The sequence below is a fragment of the Neomonachus schauinslandi genome, chromosome 8, assembly GCF_002201575.2.
Source record: "Neomonachus schauinslandi chromosome 8, ASM220157v2, whole genome shotgun sequence".
NCBI classification, from domain to species: domain Eukaryota; kingdom Metazoa; phylum Chordata; class Mammalia; order Carnivora; family Phocidae; genus Neomonachus; species Neomonachus schauinslandi.
In genome coordinates, this window is record NC_058410.1 from 34,403,694 (window position 1) to 34,423,053 (window position 19,360).

Consider the following 19,360-nt stretch of genomic DNA (forward strand, 5'->3'; position numbering starts at 1 on the left):
CGCCTGGGTGGCTCAGTCGGTTAAGCGGCTGCCTTCGGCTCAGGTCATGATCCCGGGGTCCTGGGATCGAGCCCCGCGTCGGGCTCCCTGCTCGGCGGGAAGCCTGCCTCTCCCTCTCCCTCTGCCTGCCTCTCTGCCTACTTGTACTCTCTCTCTAATAAATAAATAAAAATCTTAAAAAAAAAAATATCTAACCAGCTATGCGGCGGGCCCCAACCGATGTGCCTACCAGGAAGGCATCTACACTGCAGGACTGGAGCAGATCCTGGATGCCCCCCCTACACCTTTGGTTGTTGCGCTGTGGGGAGGACTATGGTCTGCAGGAGAGAAGCAAGTGTGGTGGCAGTAAGGGGCTTGGAGGTTTAGTAAATGGTGCAAGGTCTCAGTCCTGGTATGTGGTGAAGTCGAGATTCAAACCAGTCCAGTTTCCCATCCATCCCACTTTCCCCTATCTCATACTCTTCCTATTGATATTTAATATTCGCAAAAATTAAATAGACTTCCGGAGGATAAAGATCTAGAAAATATACCAGTTCTAAAGATAATCAAAGCAAAATCCCAGAGAGCAAAATAAGCAATTTTTAAAAATATAACGACTGGATGATAGTGGCATTGTGGGAAAAATATACGTCCTTCTGGGAAGGTTATGTTGAAGGAAACAGTCTGCTATTCAGTGCCTACATTTTGTTCCATGTTCCATACAGAAACAATCTTTCAAAACCTAATATAATCCTATCTCATAATCATTGCAGCTTAAATGTCTTTAGCCATTCAGAAGAGGTGCCGAGAAAATAGCTCAGATATAATAAAGGTGCCTTATGAAAACATTCTTATTTCCTGACCGCTCCGTATTTTTACGAATCTTTTAATTTTCATCAAATATTTCCCTTCAGATGTGATTCCTACTTCTAGGTCACAATAACACCATCCTCATCTTACTGTGTCTCATGATGTGAGCGGAGGGTTAAAAACAAAAAATAGGTTAAGGATATGCATGAACAAGGAAAACTGATCGTAGCCAAGATAGTTCTGGAAGTATTTCCATTTGGCTGGTTAGGTGAGTTGAGCTTATGCAGGTTAGCGGTAGCCCCTTACCTCACAGGACAAACCAGAATAGCCTGGGCGACAATCACATCTTTCTATTGAGCGAGCTGGAGGAGTCACGGCTGTTAGGTGCCCTTGCTCGGCTACCTCCATCGAGATCTCAGAAATCCTGCAAACAGCGAGTACATTTAGATTATCACACCAGTAAATTAAGCTCACATAGCAAGCACCCAAGCCTACAAAAGGAGTCTTCTCGGGTCTTTGTCAATAACCTCAAGCTTGTCCTATTGTTTTCAAGCTGCCTAAATTCCAGGGACTCACATGCCACATCATAGCCCTGCATCTTTGCTTCCTCAAAGGCTGAGATTACACATTAGCAAAATATTCACATAAATCATAAGGAGTTTAGTAAATTAGATGTCTGATGTCCTGTTGAGAAGTTATTATAAAGATCTTTTTCCCCACATTTTAAAATGTGAGTGGCTTCAGGTAGACATGGCCAATTAGTTAGACACTTATATTCCTTCCAACAGACAAACCAAGGTCATTCCCCATTAGAATATCTCCCGTAGTCACCAGTGAAATTGCTTTTAATTTATAACTAGCCCGATTTCTTCCTTTTGAGTCTCTGAATGTCCTTTCAAGAACTTTAGAAAACCGTCTAGAAAATGATTGAACATAATCCAGTAATATTGATCTTACTGGAGAAAAGATAAAGAACTATTCAAATCAGTGATTTTGTTAATTTTATTAAATAAGCCCTTCAACTAACTTAACTCACCTTTCCTATTGGTAGAAAGGTCCTTAAAATTGAAAAAAAAATACATTCCTAGTGAAAATGTTGATACCTTTTACATTCATTTGAAATTATGCATTAAAAAATATATGCGGTCCATAAACTCAGACTATTTCATGACTGACTAACAGGTAACATGAAATGTTCTGCAAATAAACTTTTAAATGAGAAAATGAATAGTTTTGCTTCACTAAAAGTCACCTCCAATAGCTTAAGGAGCTTGAATCATAAACTTTATAACAAGCATAGGTAGGTTTTATTGACACTGAATAACGGATACGCACCCTGACTTCGCTAGAATGGAATCGGCCGGCGGAAGACCAGCCAGCCTTTATGAAACACATGTTCAATTAAAATTCAGATTTCACTCCTCCCTCCTTAGAGTACACAGAGCAGTTTGATCTATAAACAAACCACTCCCCTCCTGTAAGAAAGACTCTACCTTTATGTTCCCCTGGATTCTCTGTGGGAATGAGCAAGTCATCTGAGGTTTGTTCACGAGTCCTCTCTGTTGGCATCGGATGGTATTTTATAACATGAGGGCTTACTAGCATCATCTTCCTTTCTTTCCACATGCATGCACACAACAGGCTAGTGAGTATTTAAAAGACCGCGTAAAACTTGAATTGTATGTCAACAACAGATATTTCTACAATGCACCTGGTTTTTCTCAGGAGCTGAAAGAGCAACTGTTTTGCTTAAATCAGGGATTTGGCCAAACTCAAGCTTCTATTTAAGTGAAGGCTGAAATGCAAAGTTGTTACATCCTTCAAATGAATGTAAGAGAAGAAAAAAAGGCAATGTCAGCATTGACATCATATACAAAGTCTCAAACTACATGTAAAACTCTCAAACTCTCTGCTTCTGAGACTGTTTTAAATTTGTAACTGCACAAAGATGCAGGATTATGTTCTATCTTTGAGGGAAGATTCAAATATATTTTTCACTGTTGTCACAATTCCACTGTATCAGAAAATTAAGTGCTGATCCATTGCTTTATTTATATTCTTATTGTTGACAGACAATGGCTTTAGTTTTTACTGAGTCTAGAACAAGTGATGTATTTATTTATTTATCCTTAAGCTTCACAAAATGATCTCTTAAACCAAAGAATTTTATTTAGGGAGGTCTGTGAATAATATGATAAGAGAAAGAGACTTACTGGGTGTGGGGGGGGGGGCACCAGAATAAAGGTGGTGTTTTACCCCATAAAAGGGAATCAGTGTGAGGGAAGCAAAGGAAGTATAATGAAAAATTCATGACAACATTGTTTCTGTCAGTTCCACTAACACAATGTTCTGTGTGCTACCCAGCTCACTGCAGCATGGAAGAATTTGCAAAATAATTATTTCCACCCTCACAAAGTTACCTGCTGTCTTCCATGACATACGAACATGCCTTGGCTTCTGCCACCTGATATTTTAAAATAATTAATGCTATTGCTGACAGTATATTTTTTGGCACATACCTTTATTTTTTAATTATTTCACATAAAATAATCTTAGAAGTGAGAAATATAAAAAGAACACCAAAGGAATACAGATTTGAAAATGAATTTTGATCCTTGATTTATTCTTTTACCCAAAGCCCCTACTTATGGTACAATCAGAAGAACAATATGGATCTTCTGCAACAAAGAAAAAAATCTTCTCCTATGTTTAGTATAGTTTAAATATCTGAAATGCAGAATTTATATATTCATTGGTTTGCCAATAAAAGCCTTCATAATTTTTTTTGTTTTGTTTTGTTTTTCTAAACTGATCTACTAATTTATTATATAAGACTGTTTTCAAACATCTATTGATTCCATATTCTTACAGGAAATAACAGAGAAACTGACATGTCAGACAAATTGAGACTACCTGTACGAACTCAACTCACCTTTCTGCCTCCACGGTAGAAATGTGAGCAATTCCTCATTTTATCTCATTGGATAAATTGTCCCTTCCACTCTAGAAAATGATCATGCATGCTCATGTTGAAATCTCCTGGCTTCTCCATTATTTATTTTCTCTTTATCCTATTATTTTTAATGTATATCTTGCTACAAACTCCTTTCCCTCAGGGTTTGTAAACAAGTTTACTTCTCACTCAGATTAAACAATCATCCTTGGATCTTTGACACTATCTCATTCCTCTCTTTTACATTTATCTTCATGGAAAACAATAGTCTACGCCCATAATGTTAGGGCCACTGTGTCCCATTCACAGCTCAAAACTTTGAGATTTGCACCAGGATTCTACAAAAATTGGTATTGTGAATGGGACCAGTGCGATCCTAAGTGTCAGTCTCAAAAGCCTCATTTTAATTGACCTCTTTGGGTTACATGAAAACACTATACTCCTTTGTAGTATTCTCATCTTTTGGCTTCCATGACTTACTATTCTTCTGTTCTTCTCTATTTGGTGTGATTCCCAATCTTTTCACATCATGATGCACAGTGAAAGGGACAATATTGTAGGGCACACTGGGATGAACACTTGAGAATGCTCACGGTTGGAAAAGATGAGACCAACTTGACCTGCCTGGCTCCCTTGAAGGTTGAAGGGGGTCACTTTTTCAGCAATCTTGTAATCTATTTATAGCACAACAGTTATCGATCTCTACCCGCAGGGCTTTTTCTTCTGAATTTCTGACTGGCATCTAAAACTCACCAGGTCAAAGGTCAATTTGACCCCACCCCCCACCCCCCTTAAACTTGCTTCTCATCCTATTTTGTTTTAGGGGGAAATGGTAGTATCTTCTACCAGGTGACCTGGAAGCCATCCTTGACTTGTCTTCTGTCATCACACTCCCAAACCAAACACTCTTAAATCTTTCTTGTCGGTGTCTTATCGATCTTACCTATAGACTCTAAAATAAGAATTGAACTTTTATTCTATTACAGTTTACCTGCTTTGTCTCATGATATTTCCATAAGTTGCCTTGATAAGAATATAATGAATATCATATAGAATATCCAAGAAGTCTTCACGGGTCACTGTTCTACTGATTCGAGGATCATCACCATAATATTTCCATTCTTTCTGTAATAGGAAAAGAAACCACTTTGATGAAACTGAATGCAAAACCACTGGCATCCTTGCACCAAACTAATAAGCTTACCTCCGTCATTTCGATTTCATGCCGTGTCAATTGGCCAATTAGAGGAGCAGCCATATGCCTGATGATAATTCTAGCATGTGTAGGGGTACCACCTCGAATGATAACTTGAGGATTATAGGTAGAGAAACCTGTCTCTTCCCGAGCCTCAAAATAGATTGCGTACTTGAGTTTGCCGCCATAGGCCATCAACTGACAAAATAAAGTGAGGAGTCATGTGTCAGATAAAGCCCCAAATGGCGTGAGTCCAAAAACATATTTTACTTTGTTCTCATATGACTTTGAAGTTCTTGTCCTTACCTTCCTTCCTTCAAACTGTTCTGGAAGTTTCCAATAAAAAGGTTCCAGATGGAGTTCCTGTCTCACGAGGTCCATGTGTGCAACAATCTCTGGGTGTTGAAAAACGATGCCTTTGGTAGTGGTGTGCTGCAGGGCCTCGTCCACCAGGGGCAGAATGGTCTGCTCAGGCTTCAGAGTCACCTGCGTGGGCACCAAAACACAGCAGGGCGCTCAGCTCAAATCTTTTGGGCACCCCTTTAAAACTAAGTTAGGGACTGCGTGTCTCTCTGCAGCCCCATTCTCGTTCTGATGAGAAATAAAACTTGTGCATCGTGAGCCACCAGGGCAGGGGATGAGTCTTTCTGCCTTTTTGCACAGTGAAAACTACAACATCTGTGAAAATTGGTCTTTCACACTAATAAAAAGTAGAACTTAAAAGTGGGAAGAGTTAGAGAAAAATGAAAGTAAGAATGAACACGCTGCCACCCTAAAAGGCAGCGATTCTCTAAGGCTGGTTCGAGTGAACGTGCAACAAGTCCTGGTTCTTGTGACTGCCTTAGCACCTGCCTGCATTCATGCTCTGGTGCCCTCACTCCCCAGAATGCAGCTGCTGCCCATCCCCCAAACATAATGCTTCGGTTACAACGTCTCCCTTTCTCACTGGGCATCTATTTCCTTATCAACAATAAATGAGCTATTTTTAGGAGGGAAAATAAAAGGCATTTATCTCAACTGTCTAATGTCACACGGCCCCAGTTGTAAACGTGCACAGGGGAAAAGCTTACTTAAATGTTTCACCATTGCCTCCTCCCCCTCAGTGCCTGGCTGACGGACACCAGCAGGAACTGACATTACACCATGACATGGCTCAGCAGTTCCTTACTCACCCACGTACGGATCAGGCCTTTTGCTTCAGAGCACTGGGTAGTAGCCCCGAAACAATAGCAGTTGCTGCAGCCTAGTGGGTTCTTGGCATCAAGTCCAAATGTGCCCGGCCGGCACCTATCACAGTGGACACCTTCTACGTTCACCTGAAGGAAGAGGAGAGTTCCTCAGGGTCGATGATGAAGTTAGGAGAGAAATCAACTTGAGAATGAGTAATGCTTCTTCTTAATTAACCAAAAAGGAACACTGAGTATTAGACTCACATCTCAAATGGCATATGTAGTTAATTTCCTTGTTAGGATTTCAGAAGTCTAAAAAAGGCTTTATTTATACATAAATACATTGCAGAGGCTACTGTACATTGGTCTTAAAATCTAAGCAACACACTTCCTAATATCCGCTGTGAACAATATGAAAGAGTCATGAGAATTTCAAAAGCAAAACAGAAACATTGATTCCCAGACAGTGGTGTGATACAAAGTTGTAAAAAACAGGCAGGGTGTTAAAATAGAGGGCTTATAGAATTATCATTATGTAGCGTATATAAGCACATGGAATGCATATTAAATACAGTGTGTAATCATAGTATGTAATAATGCAGCACTGGACTTTGTGTTTTGTCTGGGGACTTCAATGGCAAGGGCTGCCATTTTCTTAAATTCTGAAGACTATTTTAATAATCACTCCCAGGATTTCATTTTCCTATGTCTTCTGTCCCTCTTTGCATAGACTTTTTTCTTGAAAAGCTACCTCTGACACAGTCTTAACAGCATTTATCCTGGGATTGATTTTTCAGAAATATCGAAGCGGGGGAGAATCCCTCTTATCTTTTTTAATTGGCTGTTTTTCTACATCATTTAACAATATTAAGGAGAGCTGAATTTTGCACAGTCGCTGTTTGTTATGTCAGTGTTTATACATGATGAAATTTTACTGAACTTCCACAGCAACGAATATATTTTTCAGTGTACGGTGACTGTGGATTAATTTGAAGAGAAATGGTTTTTTAGAAGCCTTATTATCTAGCTGTGATTTTCCTCTGATGATGTTTAAGAGAACTGTCATTTTTTTTCTTCCCAAATTATTCCTGTTTAAGCAAAGCAAATATGTAAAGAGAAATTTAACTTTACCATTAAAAATATACCATCTCTATCAACTGGAAACAAAGTTGGATTTGGGTGAAAAACAAGTTCTTAAAGAGCAGTGCTTATCTGTATGCTAATGAACATATATGAATAAACATTGTATCTGGCAATGAATTTTTGTCTATTTGTTTAATGTAGTGAAGCATGAATGAAGTTAAAAGTGAGCAACGGAAAGAGAACCCAGGGAAGGTTTTCATTTAGTATATTTCGGCAGCACACACCTTACAGGTGCACTGCCCAGTCTGATCAACACAGGAGCACTTTTCAGTCTCTGGGTCACAGGTCCTGTCGTCAGTCCCGGGCAGGAAGCACTCGCAGGGACTGCAGTGAGGGTAGTTCCAGTGACCTCGGTTGCACTCTGTACATTTGGCACCAGAGAATTTGGGGTGACAGCTGCAATGGCCCGTGTTTATATTACATTGGAAATCCAAGGATCCCACTGTGCTACAGTTACAAGCCTATGGAGGAGATAAAAACAGCAACCATTAACACCATTTCATGGGAAATAGCTTAAAATTTTAATTCGAGTGTTTCTATGCTTCCATTAAACATATATTCATCATGTGTCTATTATATGCTTTGTACTGTGCTAGTTTAGTCGCTTGGGAAACATCAATGAACATAACATTAAAATTGCTTCCTGCATTTACTAAAATAGATGAGTGTCTAGAAACCATAATCCTATTGAATAAGAAAGAAAATGTGTGGGGTTTTTTTTCTGTCTTTTTGTGGCAAGGAGGAGGTAGGTATGGGTTTTTCTCAACCACTTTTTGTTATGAAGATTGAAATTTAGACAGTCATTTTATCTTATCATCTCATTTTTACAGAATTTACAGAATTTACAGAAATTAAGCTGTAAAGAGACTTCTCTCACAATGTAACAGAGGGAGACAAGTGTATATATATATCAGGATAAAATAAGAATTATTTAATAGGAGAAGTACAGAAGTCTCAACATACAGAGAGCCCCAAACCAGATTTGGGGAAATCAAGAGAATTCAGGGAAGTGACATCTAGCCAGGATGTTGTTTTCCGGCATTTTGTTTTACAGACAAGCCTGATTTGAGGTGTTTTGCTGGTAGCCTATTTTCTTCTTCCTAGGCATGCATAGGATTGTTCTCTTTATTTATGAAATTCAAAATTTTGTTAGAATTTTTAAAAGTTTGAGTCTTTTTAATTAATTTACTGGAATCTGATGAGTTCTTTCAGTTTGAGAACAACAGTATTTTTTTATTTAAATTTATTTTTGATATTTACTTCTGTCCTAATTTACCCATTTGCTTCCTCAGATCACTTTCAATTTTTAAAGTACACTGCTTTTGTCTGTCTGCCCGACCTGTGATATCCTAATGTTCTCTACAGCCATTTTCCTACTTGCCTCTCAGATTTGTTGACCATTTTACAGTGGTCAACAGTGAAAATTCCATTGCATGTATATGCTACCAATGCATTTTTAATTACACTATTGTATTTTTAGCTGATTTTCAATAATTTATTTCATCTCACTCAGTTTCAATCTGTGCCTTTTTGTCTTACATTTTTTTAAGTCTTTCTGCTCTTGATTTACAGAGCTCATCTCTCATTACAATTTAATGAAAACGCCAATTTAGGATTTTGGAATAAGTCATTTTCAGAGATCAGCAGTGGCAATGATCAATCTACTGTCTCTGAGCTGTAAATTCCCTCCCTCCTTGTCCTGCTTTATGATACTGTGGTATCATGTCAATGTAGACATTTCTCTGTGATTGGGTAGCAGAACGTTAGGCTTAGTCAACAGTGGGCCCTGGAGAAACCTAATAAGGCCACAGTGGTGGGAAGACACTTCTGTCCTGGGTTCTGGTTCTTCATTACTATTGTCATTATTACCATTTACTATTTAGTATGAGAGCCCAGAAGCCCAGAAAGAATCGCAGCTGTGCCCTCAGGCCACTCTCTTCCCACAGGCAGCTTTCTGAGTAGCTTTGGTCTGCACACATCCTCGGACCATGACAAGTAGCTTCAGTATGCTCATATCCTGAAATAATGGTGGACAGCATCTATAGACCAGCTACTTGCCCACAATCTCTGTTTACCCTCACTCAGCCTAGAAATAGTAGCTACTCTTTTGTACCTGTTACTTCAGGTCCCCTATATCCTTCCTTTATGCTTTTTCAGTAACTAACTACCTTTAACCAGTTAACAATTCTTTATATTCTACTTCCCCTGTTTAAATAACTGTTATGGTTTCTGTCGCCCAAGTAAGTCCTGACTTGGTACCCACGTGGGTACCATCTTTCTTTGTGTCTGAGTTTTCCACCATGCAATGTTTGTCATCAATGACCTGATTCTTTTTGGTGCTGTTTTATTATCCTTCTCAGATCTATATCTGTATAGCTCTATAGCAGACTTGTATGCATTTCAACCTGCCAAATTCCCAGATCCAAGTCTGGCTGGATACCCCTTTGCATTTCTCCCATTTTCATTGCTTAGCTTCATTCTTATATCCACTACTACTGGGGATCTTCTTGCCTCTGCTCTTCCCAACAGTAGTTTACTTATGAGTCTACTCTTTCTAGGATGTGATGTACAATCACCAGCTTCCATCTATCATCTCTTTCCTGTCCAAATGTTTGGTGAAATATCTTCCCAGATTCTGATATTAAAGTAATCATCAGGCCCTATTATTTTTGATGTCTTTATGAGTAAGTATTTTTCTGTCCTCAATGCTATCCAGTTTTTTTTTTTTTTTTTTTTTTTTTTTTTTTTTTTTTAATTCATGAGAGACAGAGCGAGAGAGAAAGGCAGAGGGAGAAAGGCAGAGGGAGAAACAGGCTCCCAAGGAGCAGGGAGCCCGATGCGGGACTCGATCCCAGGACCCTGAGATCATGACCTGAGCTGAAGGCAGAGGCTTAACCATCTGAGCCACCCAGGTGCCCCAATGCTATCCAGTTTTAAAAAAAAATGCTACTGAAAGTTATTTTAAGCCCAAAGATCCAAAATATGATTATTTATTATATTATAAACATGGACATAGTTTCCTAAGCATAGAATAACCCATTGCTGTCACCCCAAGTAACTCATCCTTATAAGAACATCAGATGTAGAATGAGATTTCAAAATAAGAATAATTAGGGGTGCCTCGGTGGCTCAATCAGTTAAGCATCTGACTCTTGATTTCGGCTCAGGTCATGATCTCTGAGGTTGTGGGATGGAGCCCCGTGTCAGGCTTCATGCTCAGTGCAGAGTTTGCTTGTCCCTCTCCCTCCCCCTGCTCTCTCTCTCTCTCTCTCTAAAATAAATAAATAAATAAAATCTTAAAAAAAAAAGAATAATTCTTTCACTTAAATGATTTTTCCTTGACTCACTTAAATAAAATGGGCCATAATCAGAAACAGAAAATTATGATATATTATAGAAACTATATACATGTAATATATTTTAAAATGTCTCATGAGACATTCTTATCCTTTAACTCCTTTAACTAAAATATGAAGTGTCTGCTACCCAATTTATTATATAATACCAAAGCACTAATTCTTAAAGACTAGGTGACAGTCCAAGTAGACATTGGGGCCTTTCCAAATCAGGAAGTTTATTTAGGAAGTTATAGTGGAGAATAAAAGGGACCATTAACCATATGTTTAGATAGTACTTTAGCCAACATCAAACTTAAATCATAATTAGATGTAATGTTTGTTTAGCAATAGAGGATTTATGCACTATTCCCCTGCTAGTGAAAGGTGGCAGGCTTTGTATTCTACTTCAGTGAAATCTCAAATGATGTGTGTGCTCACACTTCAGCACAGAGAAATTACCCATGGCACAAAGGAAGCTATAAATCTCAAATCACTGTTCATTTAGATTATAATCATCCAAATTTTTTCAATAGTAGAATATATGCTCATAAATATTTGTGAGGACTCTATGAATTTTTTTTGTAATTGTTCATAATGATGAAGTGTGTAGCTATTCAGAAATTCAGATTTTGAACAGTGGTTCAAAGTAATCAAAAATTTTCAATCAACTTCAATCAACATAATGTTTATTCAATGACCAGTAAAAATAATAGTATCCAACATAGAACTACTTTTTTTTTTTAAGGAAACTGGGTCTTTATTCCATTTTGATTTATATCCAGAGTAGACATCAGCTTTAATTTCAGGAGATTATTAGAGTTTGGCCACATCACAAGATTTTGTGGATAGAATGGAGCCCTTTTAAGTTTCCTTGGGGTTTATTCAAGAGTCCAAGGGATGGGTAGATGCTTGGATTCAAAGTTGAAAATGTAAAAAGTCAGTCATGGAAACTGATAGCACTGTTCATACTCACAAAAAGCTTTGGAACTCTTGGTAAGTTTTTGTTTTGTTTCCAAAAATGTATTTCAAACTTAATAGGGCCATTGGCACTAGAAAAATGAGTATCCTGTCTAGTTTTTATTTAATCATACCACTAATTGAAGTCATATATCTGAACGTCCTTGAACAATCACCAATACTCTTGTTTTCCTCCAAATTATGTATTCTGGGCCAGTGTATTCAAATGCCTTATCATATATGTAAAGATGATTAGACCCTGCATGTGTGCTAAGTGAGCAGAAAAAATGGTTTACATCTCTATTTGGTACTACCGTGGAGTCAAACGGGCCACATTTGGCCATCATGTTCTAATATTCCTCAACCCAATGTGACTGATTGGAATGACTCTCGTTAACATCAAAATCCCTTATTGCTCTTAATGGACACCGGTCAACCCTAATCCTATTCGTCCGTCCTCTGTGTTGCATTTGATACTAAAGAATATTCCTTCTTTTTAAAGAGTCTTTTATTTAAAGCACTTACATGGTTTATCTTTTCTCTTTTAAGCTGTTAAACTACAAAACCAAAAACTAAAAAATGAAAACTAAGAAACAATTATTTTCAGACAGTGGATGTCAGGAAGCACAGGACTGTGATTTCTGAGAGAAGGAAAGCAAATGAGGCAGGGCATGAAGGAAGTTTCTAGGCTGCAACCCAAAAAGGGGGAACCCGAATAAAGCCAGCACTATAGCTGGATTGAGAAACACAGAGTTTGGAGAAGCTGAGATAAAATTTATGGGGCCAATAGAATATGTGTCTAAAAAACGAGAAAGTCACACACAGAGAGTATTCCAGAGATCTGCAGAAGGGTCTGCTTGAATCTTTGGCGGAGTACTGATCTGTGTATGCATGGGATAAAATTCTATGTGGCTGAGGGAAAACAAAAACAAAAACAAAAAAACATTGGAAAGCCATAGCCTGAAAAAATTCCTAGAGCTCACAGAAAGCTTGAAATAATTCACATTCCCAACAGCCAGAGTAGAAAGACACAGTAATGCACTAGGTAGTGTTCTCAATGCACTTAGCCCCTTAGTAGTAGAGCTAAATGACCCCTGGATTAAAGCCTGCTCTAGACCCTCCCTAACTAACTAAACTTACCAAAAACTTAAAAGCAAGGCTTAAAAGGATCCAAATGATCAGTGAGTAATTAACCTGTTTGCCAAGATGAAGTTCAATACTCTTTAAAGGAATACAAGGAAAGCCAGCCAACATGCAACAATGAAAAATGTACACCTGTCATCTAAATAAAAATTATTGGGCATGGAGAGAAGCAACAAAATATGATTCATAACCAGGAGGAAAAACAACCATTAGGAATAGTATTGAAATAAAAGAAATGGTAGAATTAGCAATCATATTGCAAAAGCTAGTATTTACAAATATAAATATTCTAGAGAATAAATGGAAATGTGAATATAATGAGGAGAGAAATGAAAGATATAAAAATATCCAACTGGAATTTTTCCAGATGAAAAATTTGAAATGAAAAAAATACAACCAACTAGATTAAAAACAGATTAGACGCCGCAGGAAAAAAATATCAGTAGATTTGGACACTTAACCATAGAAACTATCAAAAACAAATAATACAGAAAAAATGAGAATGAAAGAATGAACAGAATCTCAGTCAGCTGTGGAAAAATACCAAGTGGAGCAACATATACATAATGAGTTCCAGAAGGAGACATGGGGGTAAAGAACAGAAAAGTATTTGAAGAAGTAGTGGCTGGAAATTTTCCAAATTTAATAAAAACTGTGATCCCACAGATCCAAAAGGTCTAACTCACCACATGAGAAATAAACAAGAAAACCATAAAAAGATGGCATAATCAAATTGTTAAAAATCAGGATTTAGGATTTTATACCTAGAAAAAATATCTTTGAAAACTGATGGAAAAATACTGTGTTTGAACATAAAAAACTGAAAGAATCATTGTCAGTAGACCTGAAATACTAGAAATAACAATAGTAATAATTAGCGATGTATCTAATGGAAAAAGAAACAAGATATGAAACAGAAATTTGTACACAAAGGAATGAAGAGCACAGGAATTGATACATGTGTGGAAAAACAGAAAAGCAGCATTTTTGCCTGGTTTAAACTGGCTATTTATTTAAAATAACTGACTATTTAAATCAAAATCATAAGATTATATTGTAGGATATATAATATACAGAAGTAAAATGTATGACAACAATAACATAAAGGACAAGAAAGGGAGTGACAAAGGATAAAAAGGGAATTAGAGGTCTACTCTTATAAGGTCTCTATGCTTAATATAAAGTGTATACTATTATTTTAAGATACATTATGAAAAGTTAAGATGTACATCCCTAGACAAAGACAAAAAACATAAAATAGGTATAGTTAATAAGTCAAATGTGAAGATAAAATATAATTATAAAAATTACTCAATCCAAAATAAGACAAGAAAAGAAGAAAAAAGAAGACAAGAGCAGATAAGGCAAAGCAAGCAGCAAAATGTGGACTTAACACAATCATACTGATAATTACATTAAATGGAAATGTGTTAAATAATTCAATTAAGATCAGAGCAACAACAAGGATTTAAATATACTCTATCTAAAAGAAACATATTAAAATATTTAAAAAGAGATGGAATTAATGATGGTGTGGAAAAATGTAAACCAGACAAATAGCAATCAAAAGAAAGATCGAACCATGGCTATATGATTATCAGAAAAAATTTTCTTCAGAAGAAGAAACATTACCCAGGATAAAGAGGGACATTTTGTATTAATAAAGGCATCAACTTTTCAAAAAGACATAATAATCCTAAGTGAGTATACACCTAGTATTATCTATCCAAAATACATGAATCAAAACCTGAGAGAACTGAAAGAAAAAAATAGACTAATCATAAGTATAAACACCCTCAGTTATTGATAGAATACGTACGCGTAAAAATCATTAGGGATAACTGACTTTTATAGAAGATTTCATCCAATGATACCAGAATATGCATTGTTTGCTAGTACATTAATCGACATGGACACTATTATGAGACATAAAACAAATATGTAAATTCAAAAGAACTGAAACAATACAAAATGTTATATGTATTATAATACAGATATAACAGAAAGATACAATATACTTCTAAATAATCAATGTATCACAAATAAATAATAAAATAAATAAGAAGACTTTAACGGTGAAAATTTAAACAACATATCAAAATGTGTGCGATGCAACTAAATTAGTGCCTGGAAGGATATTTATAACATGAAATGCTTATATTAGTAAAGAAGAGCAATCTCAAGTCAATGATCTAAGCTTTCATCTTAAGAAACTTGGAACAAAAGAGAAAATTAAACTCAAAGTAAACACACTGAAGGAATTGTTATTTTTTGTTATCAAATTCATTGATTAAAGCTGCTCATATTATTTTCATATTATTGTTTTAACATATGCAGGATCCCCATGATGTCCCGTCCTTTATTTCTGATTTTGATTATTTCTTTCCTCTCTTCTTATTTTCTTGATCAATCTTCTTAGAGTATTACCAACTTTATTAATAATTTCAAAGAACCATTTTTTTTGGCCTCATTGTCTTTTTCTAAAGTATTTTTGTATTCATTGTTTTTCATTGATTATGCAAACTCCTTTAGAAACTATGAGGAAGGAATACTTCCCAATCTATTTCATGAGGCTAGCAATACCCCAATAACAAAACTAGATAATAAAACTACCAAAAAACCCCCAAACTATGAACCAATATTCCTATGAACAGAGAACCAGAGATTATTAACAAAATGCTAGCAAACATAATCTAAAATAATTTAAAGTAGATAATCCCTCATGATCAAGCAGGTTATCTGAGGATTGTAAAGTTGGGTCAACATTTGAAAATGAATTAATATGATTTACCGTATTAACAGCTGAAAAAGAAAAATCATACGATCATCTCAATAGATGTAGAAAATGCATTTGACAATATTGGACATATATTCTTGATAAAAGTACTTAATAGACCCAAGAACACGAGGAACATCCTCAAACTGATAAAGAGCATCTGTAAATAAAATACAGCTAACAAAATTCTGAATTATAAAAGCCTGAATGCCTTCTACTTCACGTAAGGAATAAGGCAAGGATATTTGCTCCCAGCACTGCAAGTCAACATTTTACTCCAATAGGTCAAGAAAATGAAATAAAAGTTACACGGATTGGAAGGGAAGAAGTAAAACTCAATTTGCAGATGGTATGATTGTCTACATAGAAAATCCTAATGAATCTACCAAAAAGTAACTAGAATAAGCTTAGCAAGTTTGCAGTATAGAAAATTAATATATAAAAATAATTGAATTTTTCTATGCTGGCAACAATGGGAAATTGAAATGAAACAAATAATAACATTTTGTAAAAAATATGAAACACAATGATAAATTTAACAGAACACGTACAAGACTTGCACACCAAAAAGTATAAAACATTGCTGAGAAAAAAAAATTATAGAAAATTAAATTAAAAATTATGTCATATTCATACATTGGAAGATGCAATATTCTGAAAATGTTGATTTTTCCCAAATTGACCTGTAGATTCAATGTAATCCCAATCAAATTCTAGGAGGCTTTATTTAATAAAGAAATTGATAAGCTGCTTTAAAAATTTATATGGAAATGCAAAAGATCTAATGAACCCAAAAGGTATTGGAAATGAAAAGCAATTGCAGTTTACACCACCTGATTTTACACTATGCTAGAAAGCTGCAGTGATCAAGACAGTACTGTGTTAGTCCAAGGATAGACATAGATCAACGAAACAGAATAGAGTTCAGAAATGTATGAGGGACATATAAGGTCATTTTATTTTGACGAAAGTAATTCAATGGGGAAGAAGAACAATCTTTTCAAAAATGATGTTGGAAAAATTGGATATCCATTAAAAAATGAAATTTGACCATTACCTCAAACCATACAGAAAAATTAATGAAAATGGAATGTGGACCTAAATGTAAAAGCCAAAACTATAAAACTTCTTGAAGAATACATAGGAGAGGTATCTTTAGATCTTGACTTAAGCAAATATGTATTTCTTAGAAAATAAAAAGGATGCCATGAAAGGAAAAGATAATAAAAACAGTCTTCATAAAAATTAGATGACGATACTAGAGAGGGAATAAAATGCAAGCTGTATAGTGGGAGAAAACAGTTATAGAACATATATATGTTAAAAGACTTGCATCTAGGATATATAAAGAACACTTACAGCACATTACTGAGAAAACTAACAACCCCAAATAGAAAAGATTTGTATAGACACTTCACCCAAGAAGATACATCAATGGTAAATAAATAAAATTATTCCCAGTATCATTGGACATTAAAGCAATGCAAAGATATTAAAAAAACACCCAACTGAATGTTTAAAATTTGTCAGAGTCCTAAGTGTTGGGAAGGATGTGGAGTATGCTTGTGACGAGAAATGAAATCATACATCTCTACCTATGCTTTTGACTTATACACTGGTGTTCATAGCAAAATTATTCATAATAGCCCCACACTGGAAATGACCCAAATGCCCATTAAATGGTAAATAAACAAACCAGTCATAGCATATCAGCTAATGTAAAATTATTAAACAATTAAAAATAACAAGCTACCGATAATATGCAACAGTATGCATGAATCACAAAGGCATTATACTCAGGAAGCCAGACCAAAAATAATCCCCCAAACAAACAAACAAACAAAACCCAAATGACAACATGCAGTATGGCTCGATTTATATGAATTTGTAGAAATAACATAACTACGGTGATAGAAGGCGAAATAGTAGTTTCCTGGTGCTGACTGAGGGGTGAGGGGAAGTTGACTACAAGGGAGCATAAGCCCGGTTACACAACTGTAATCACTGGTCAAAACTCATCGCTTTAAGTGAGTGAATTGTATTTTATTTAATTAATATCTCACAAAACACTGACAAAAATCCTGAACTCATCACCTTTCCTACCTGAACTTGAGTCTCCTATAATCCCTCTAGCAGTAAATAATACCCTCATGTAATTTCCTGAAAAGCGAAACCCAGGACTCGTCCTTAAGACGTCTCTTTCTTAGCCTTCAAATCTATGAGTTTACCAAGCCATTCCAGCAGTAAAACAGCCTACTCCCTCTGTCTTCGTGGAGGCTCACTGACTGGGTGCACGCTTCTGTGATCTCTCACCAATATAACTGCAATAGCTACTATGTATGTAATATATATTACGTAGTCTGGTCATGCCAGTTTCTATGGTAGGCCCACGGGAAAAATGAGTCTTTCAAGCTAAAGGCTGTTAATATAACTCCACAGAATCCTCTCAACTGCCTCTTGAAAATTGAAACCTACTCATAATTTGGGGCAATTACTATAGATTTTTGGCAAATTGCTTTAGTTTGTTCCTAATTTCCTTGTACTTTGCAGATATTTCACTGGGTTTCAGTATGAAGTTGTTGCTGTTTCTGGTTTTATTATAATTTTTCCTCTGTTTTTGTAGGTATCATGAATGAAGATACATAAATGTGTACTTACTTCATCATATTTCCCACAAGTAAAATGTAAGATAATGATCAGTATCTCCAGTCAATCTATACTGATAGTTCTATACTGATTTATAATATAATATCGGCTTTTGATTTCTCCAGCTAGAAAGCTTTAACAAAATAAAAAAAAATTCTTAAAGCATGATCAGATAAAACAAAGCAATTAACTCACCTTACAACCAGTGGTGATGCTGTGGCCCCAGGTACTAGGTGCACATTTAGAACATTTCTCTCCAATGGTATTGGGAGGGCAAACGCACTGACCAGTCTTGGGATCACAATTATTTCCCAGATGGGAACAGTCACAAGCTTCACAGGTGCAAGGGAAAAAATTGTAAAATAGTAAAAATTTGATAGAGAGTACTGAATTTATATTGGGATTTGTGTTGTTATATTTTCCATATTATGGTTAAGGATCCTTGAAAGTGAAAACTTACCTCGTTCATCTTTTATATCACAGTAAGGTGTTTTTCGCAGAGGAGTTGATCAATAAAATTTCATTGCATTGCTTTTAATAATTTCAAAAGGTAAAATATTTTTAGTTTTTCAACTAAGTTTAAAGAAAGAAGTGGACTCTCAGATTCTATGCTAACTGTATCTAGATACTATAAAGTTCAAAATTTAGTTTCCATAGTTATTCTAAGTTCATAACTAATTTTTCTATGCTGTATAGATTAATATTTCCTTCCTGTTAATGACTCTGTTTTGCACTAAAAACCAATAAGCTCAACAGGCTTCTTAAATTCAGTATAGTTGCCACACATCAAGATATTTCAGTTCTACAAAAATTTAAAACAGCTGAGTTATGTAACAGCGTGTATATGTGTGTGTGTGTATGTGTGTATACGAAGATATTTGAGTTTTATTTACCACCTGTCTATTCTTTTCAATATATTTTTTCATTTTCTTAGCTATGATATACGAAGAGTAGAAATTCTCAAAGAATGTGAAAATAAGATTTGAAAAAAAAAATTTCAGAGGCGTTTCAAAGTCATCTAACATGAGCAATGGACTCTAATAATACAGCTATTAAGTAGCTGTAGTTGACTCAGTTAGTATGTTTTAGTGCAGCGTTTCAAACTGAAGTGAAAGCACGGGGAGAAACACCACCAGATACTCTGATTCAGACAGAAGACTAATGCTATAAGAAACCTTTGCATTGGTTATATGATCATTAAATCTTTAAATGAAAAACATTTAGAATGTTTGATTAAGTTCAACCTTTAAG

At 35.8% G+C, this 19,360-nt stretch overlaps 1 protein-coding gene across 1 annotated transcript in view; it reads right to left on the reverse strand.

Moving 5' to 3' along the window:
- Positions 1–19,360, reverse strand: part of LAMA2 (laminin subunit alpha 2) — a 472,574-nt gene that overhangs the window by 198,534 nt on the left and 254,680 nt on the right. Inside the window, exons 22-28 of the mRNA XM_044917544.1 lie at positions 18,305–18,441; positions 7,474–7,710; positions 6,110–6,253; positions 5,244–5,423; positions 4,947–5,135; positions 4,734–4,867; positions 1,096–1,213 (exon numbers count right to left, since the gene is read on the reverse strand). Coding sequence (XP_044773479.1) covers positions 1,096–1,213; positions 4,734–4,867; positions 4,947–5,135; positions 5,244–5,423; positions 6,110–6,253; positions 7,474–7,710; positions 18,305–18,441 — 1,139 coding nt within the window. The remainder of the gene's footprint in view (positions 1–1,095; positions 1,214–4,733; positions 4,868–4,946; positions 5,136–5,243; positions 5,424–6,109; positions 6,254–7,473; positions 7,711–18,304; positions 18,442–19,360) is intronic.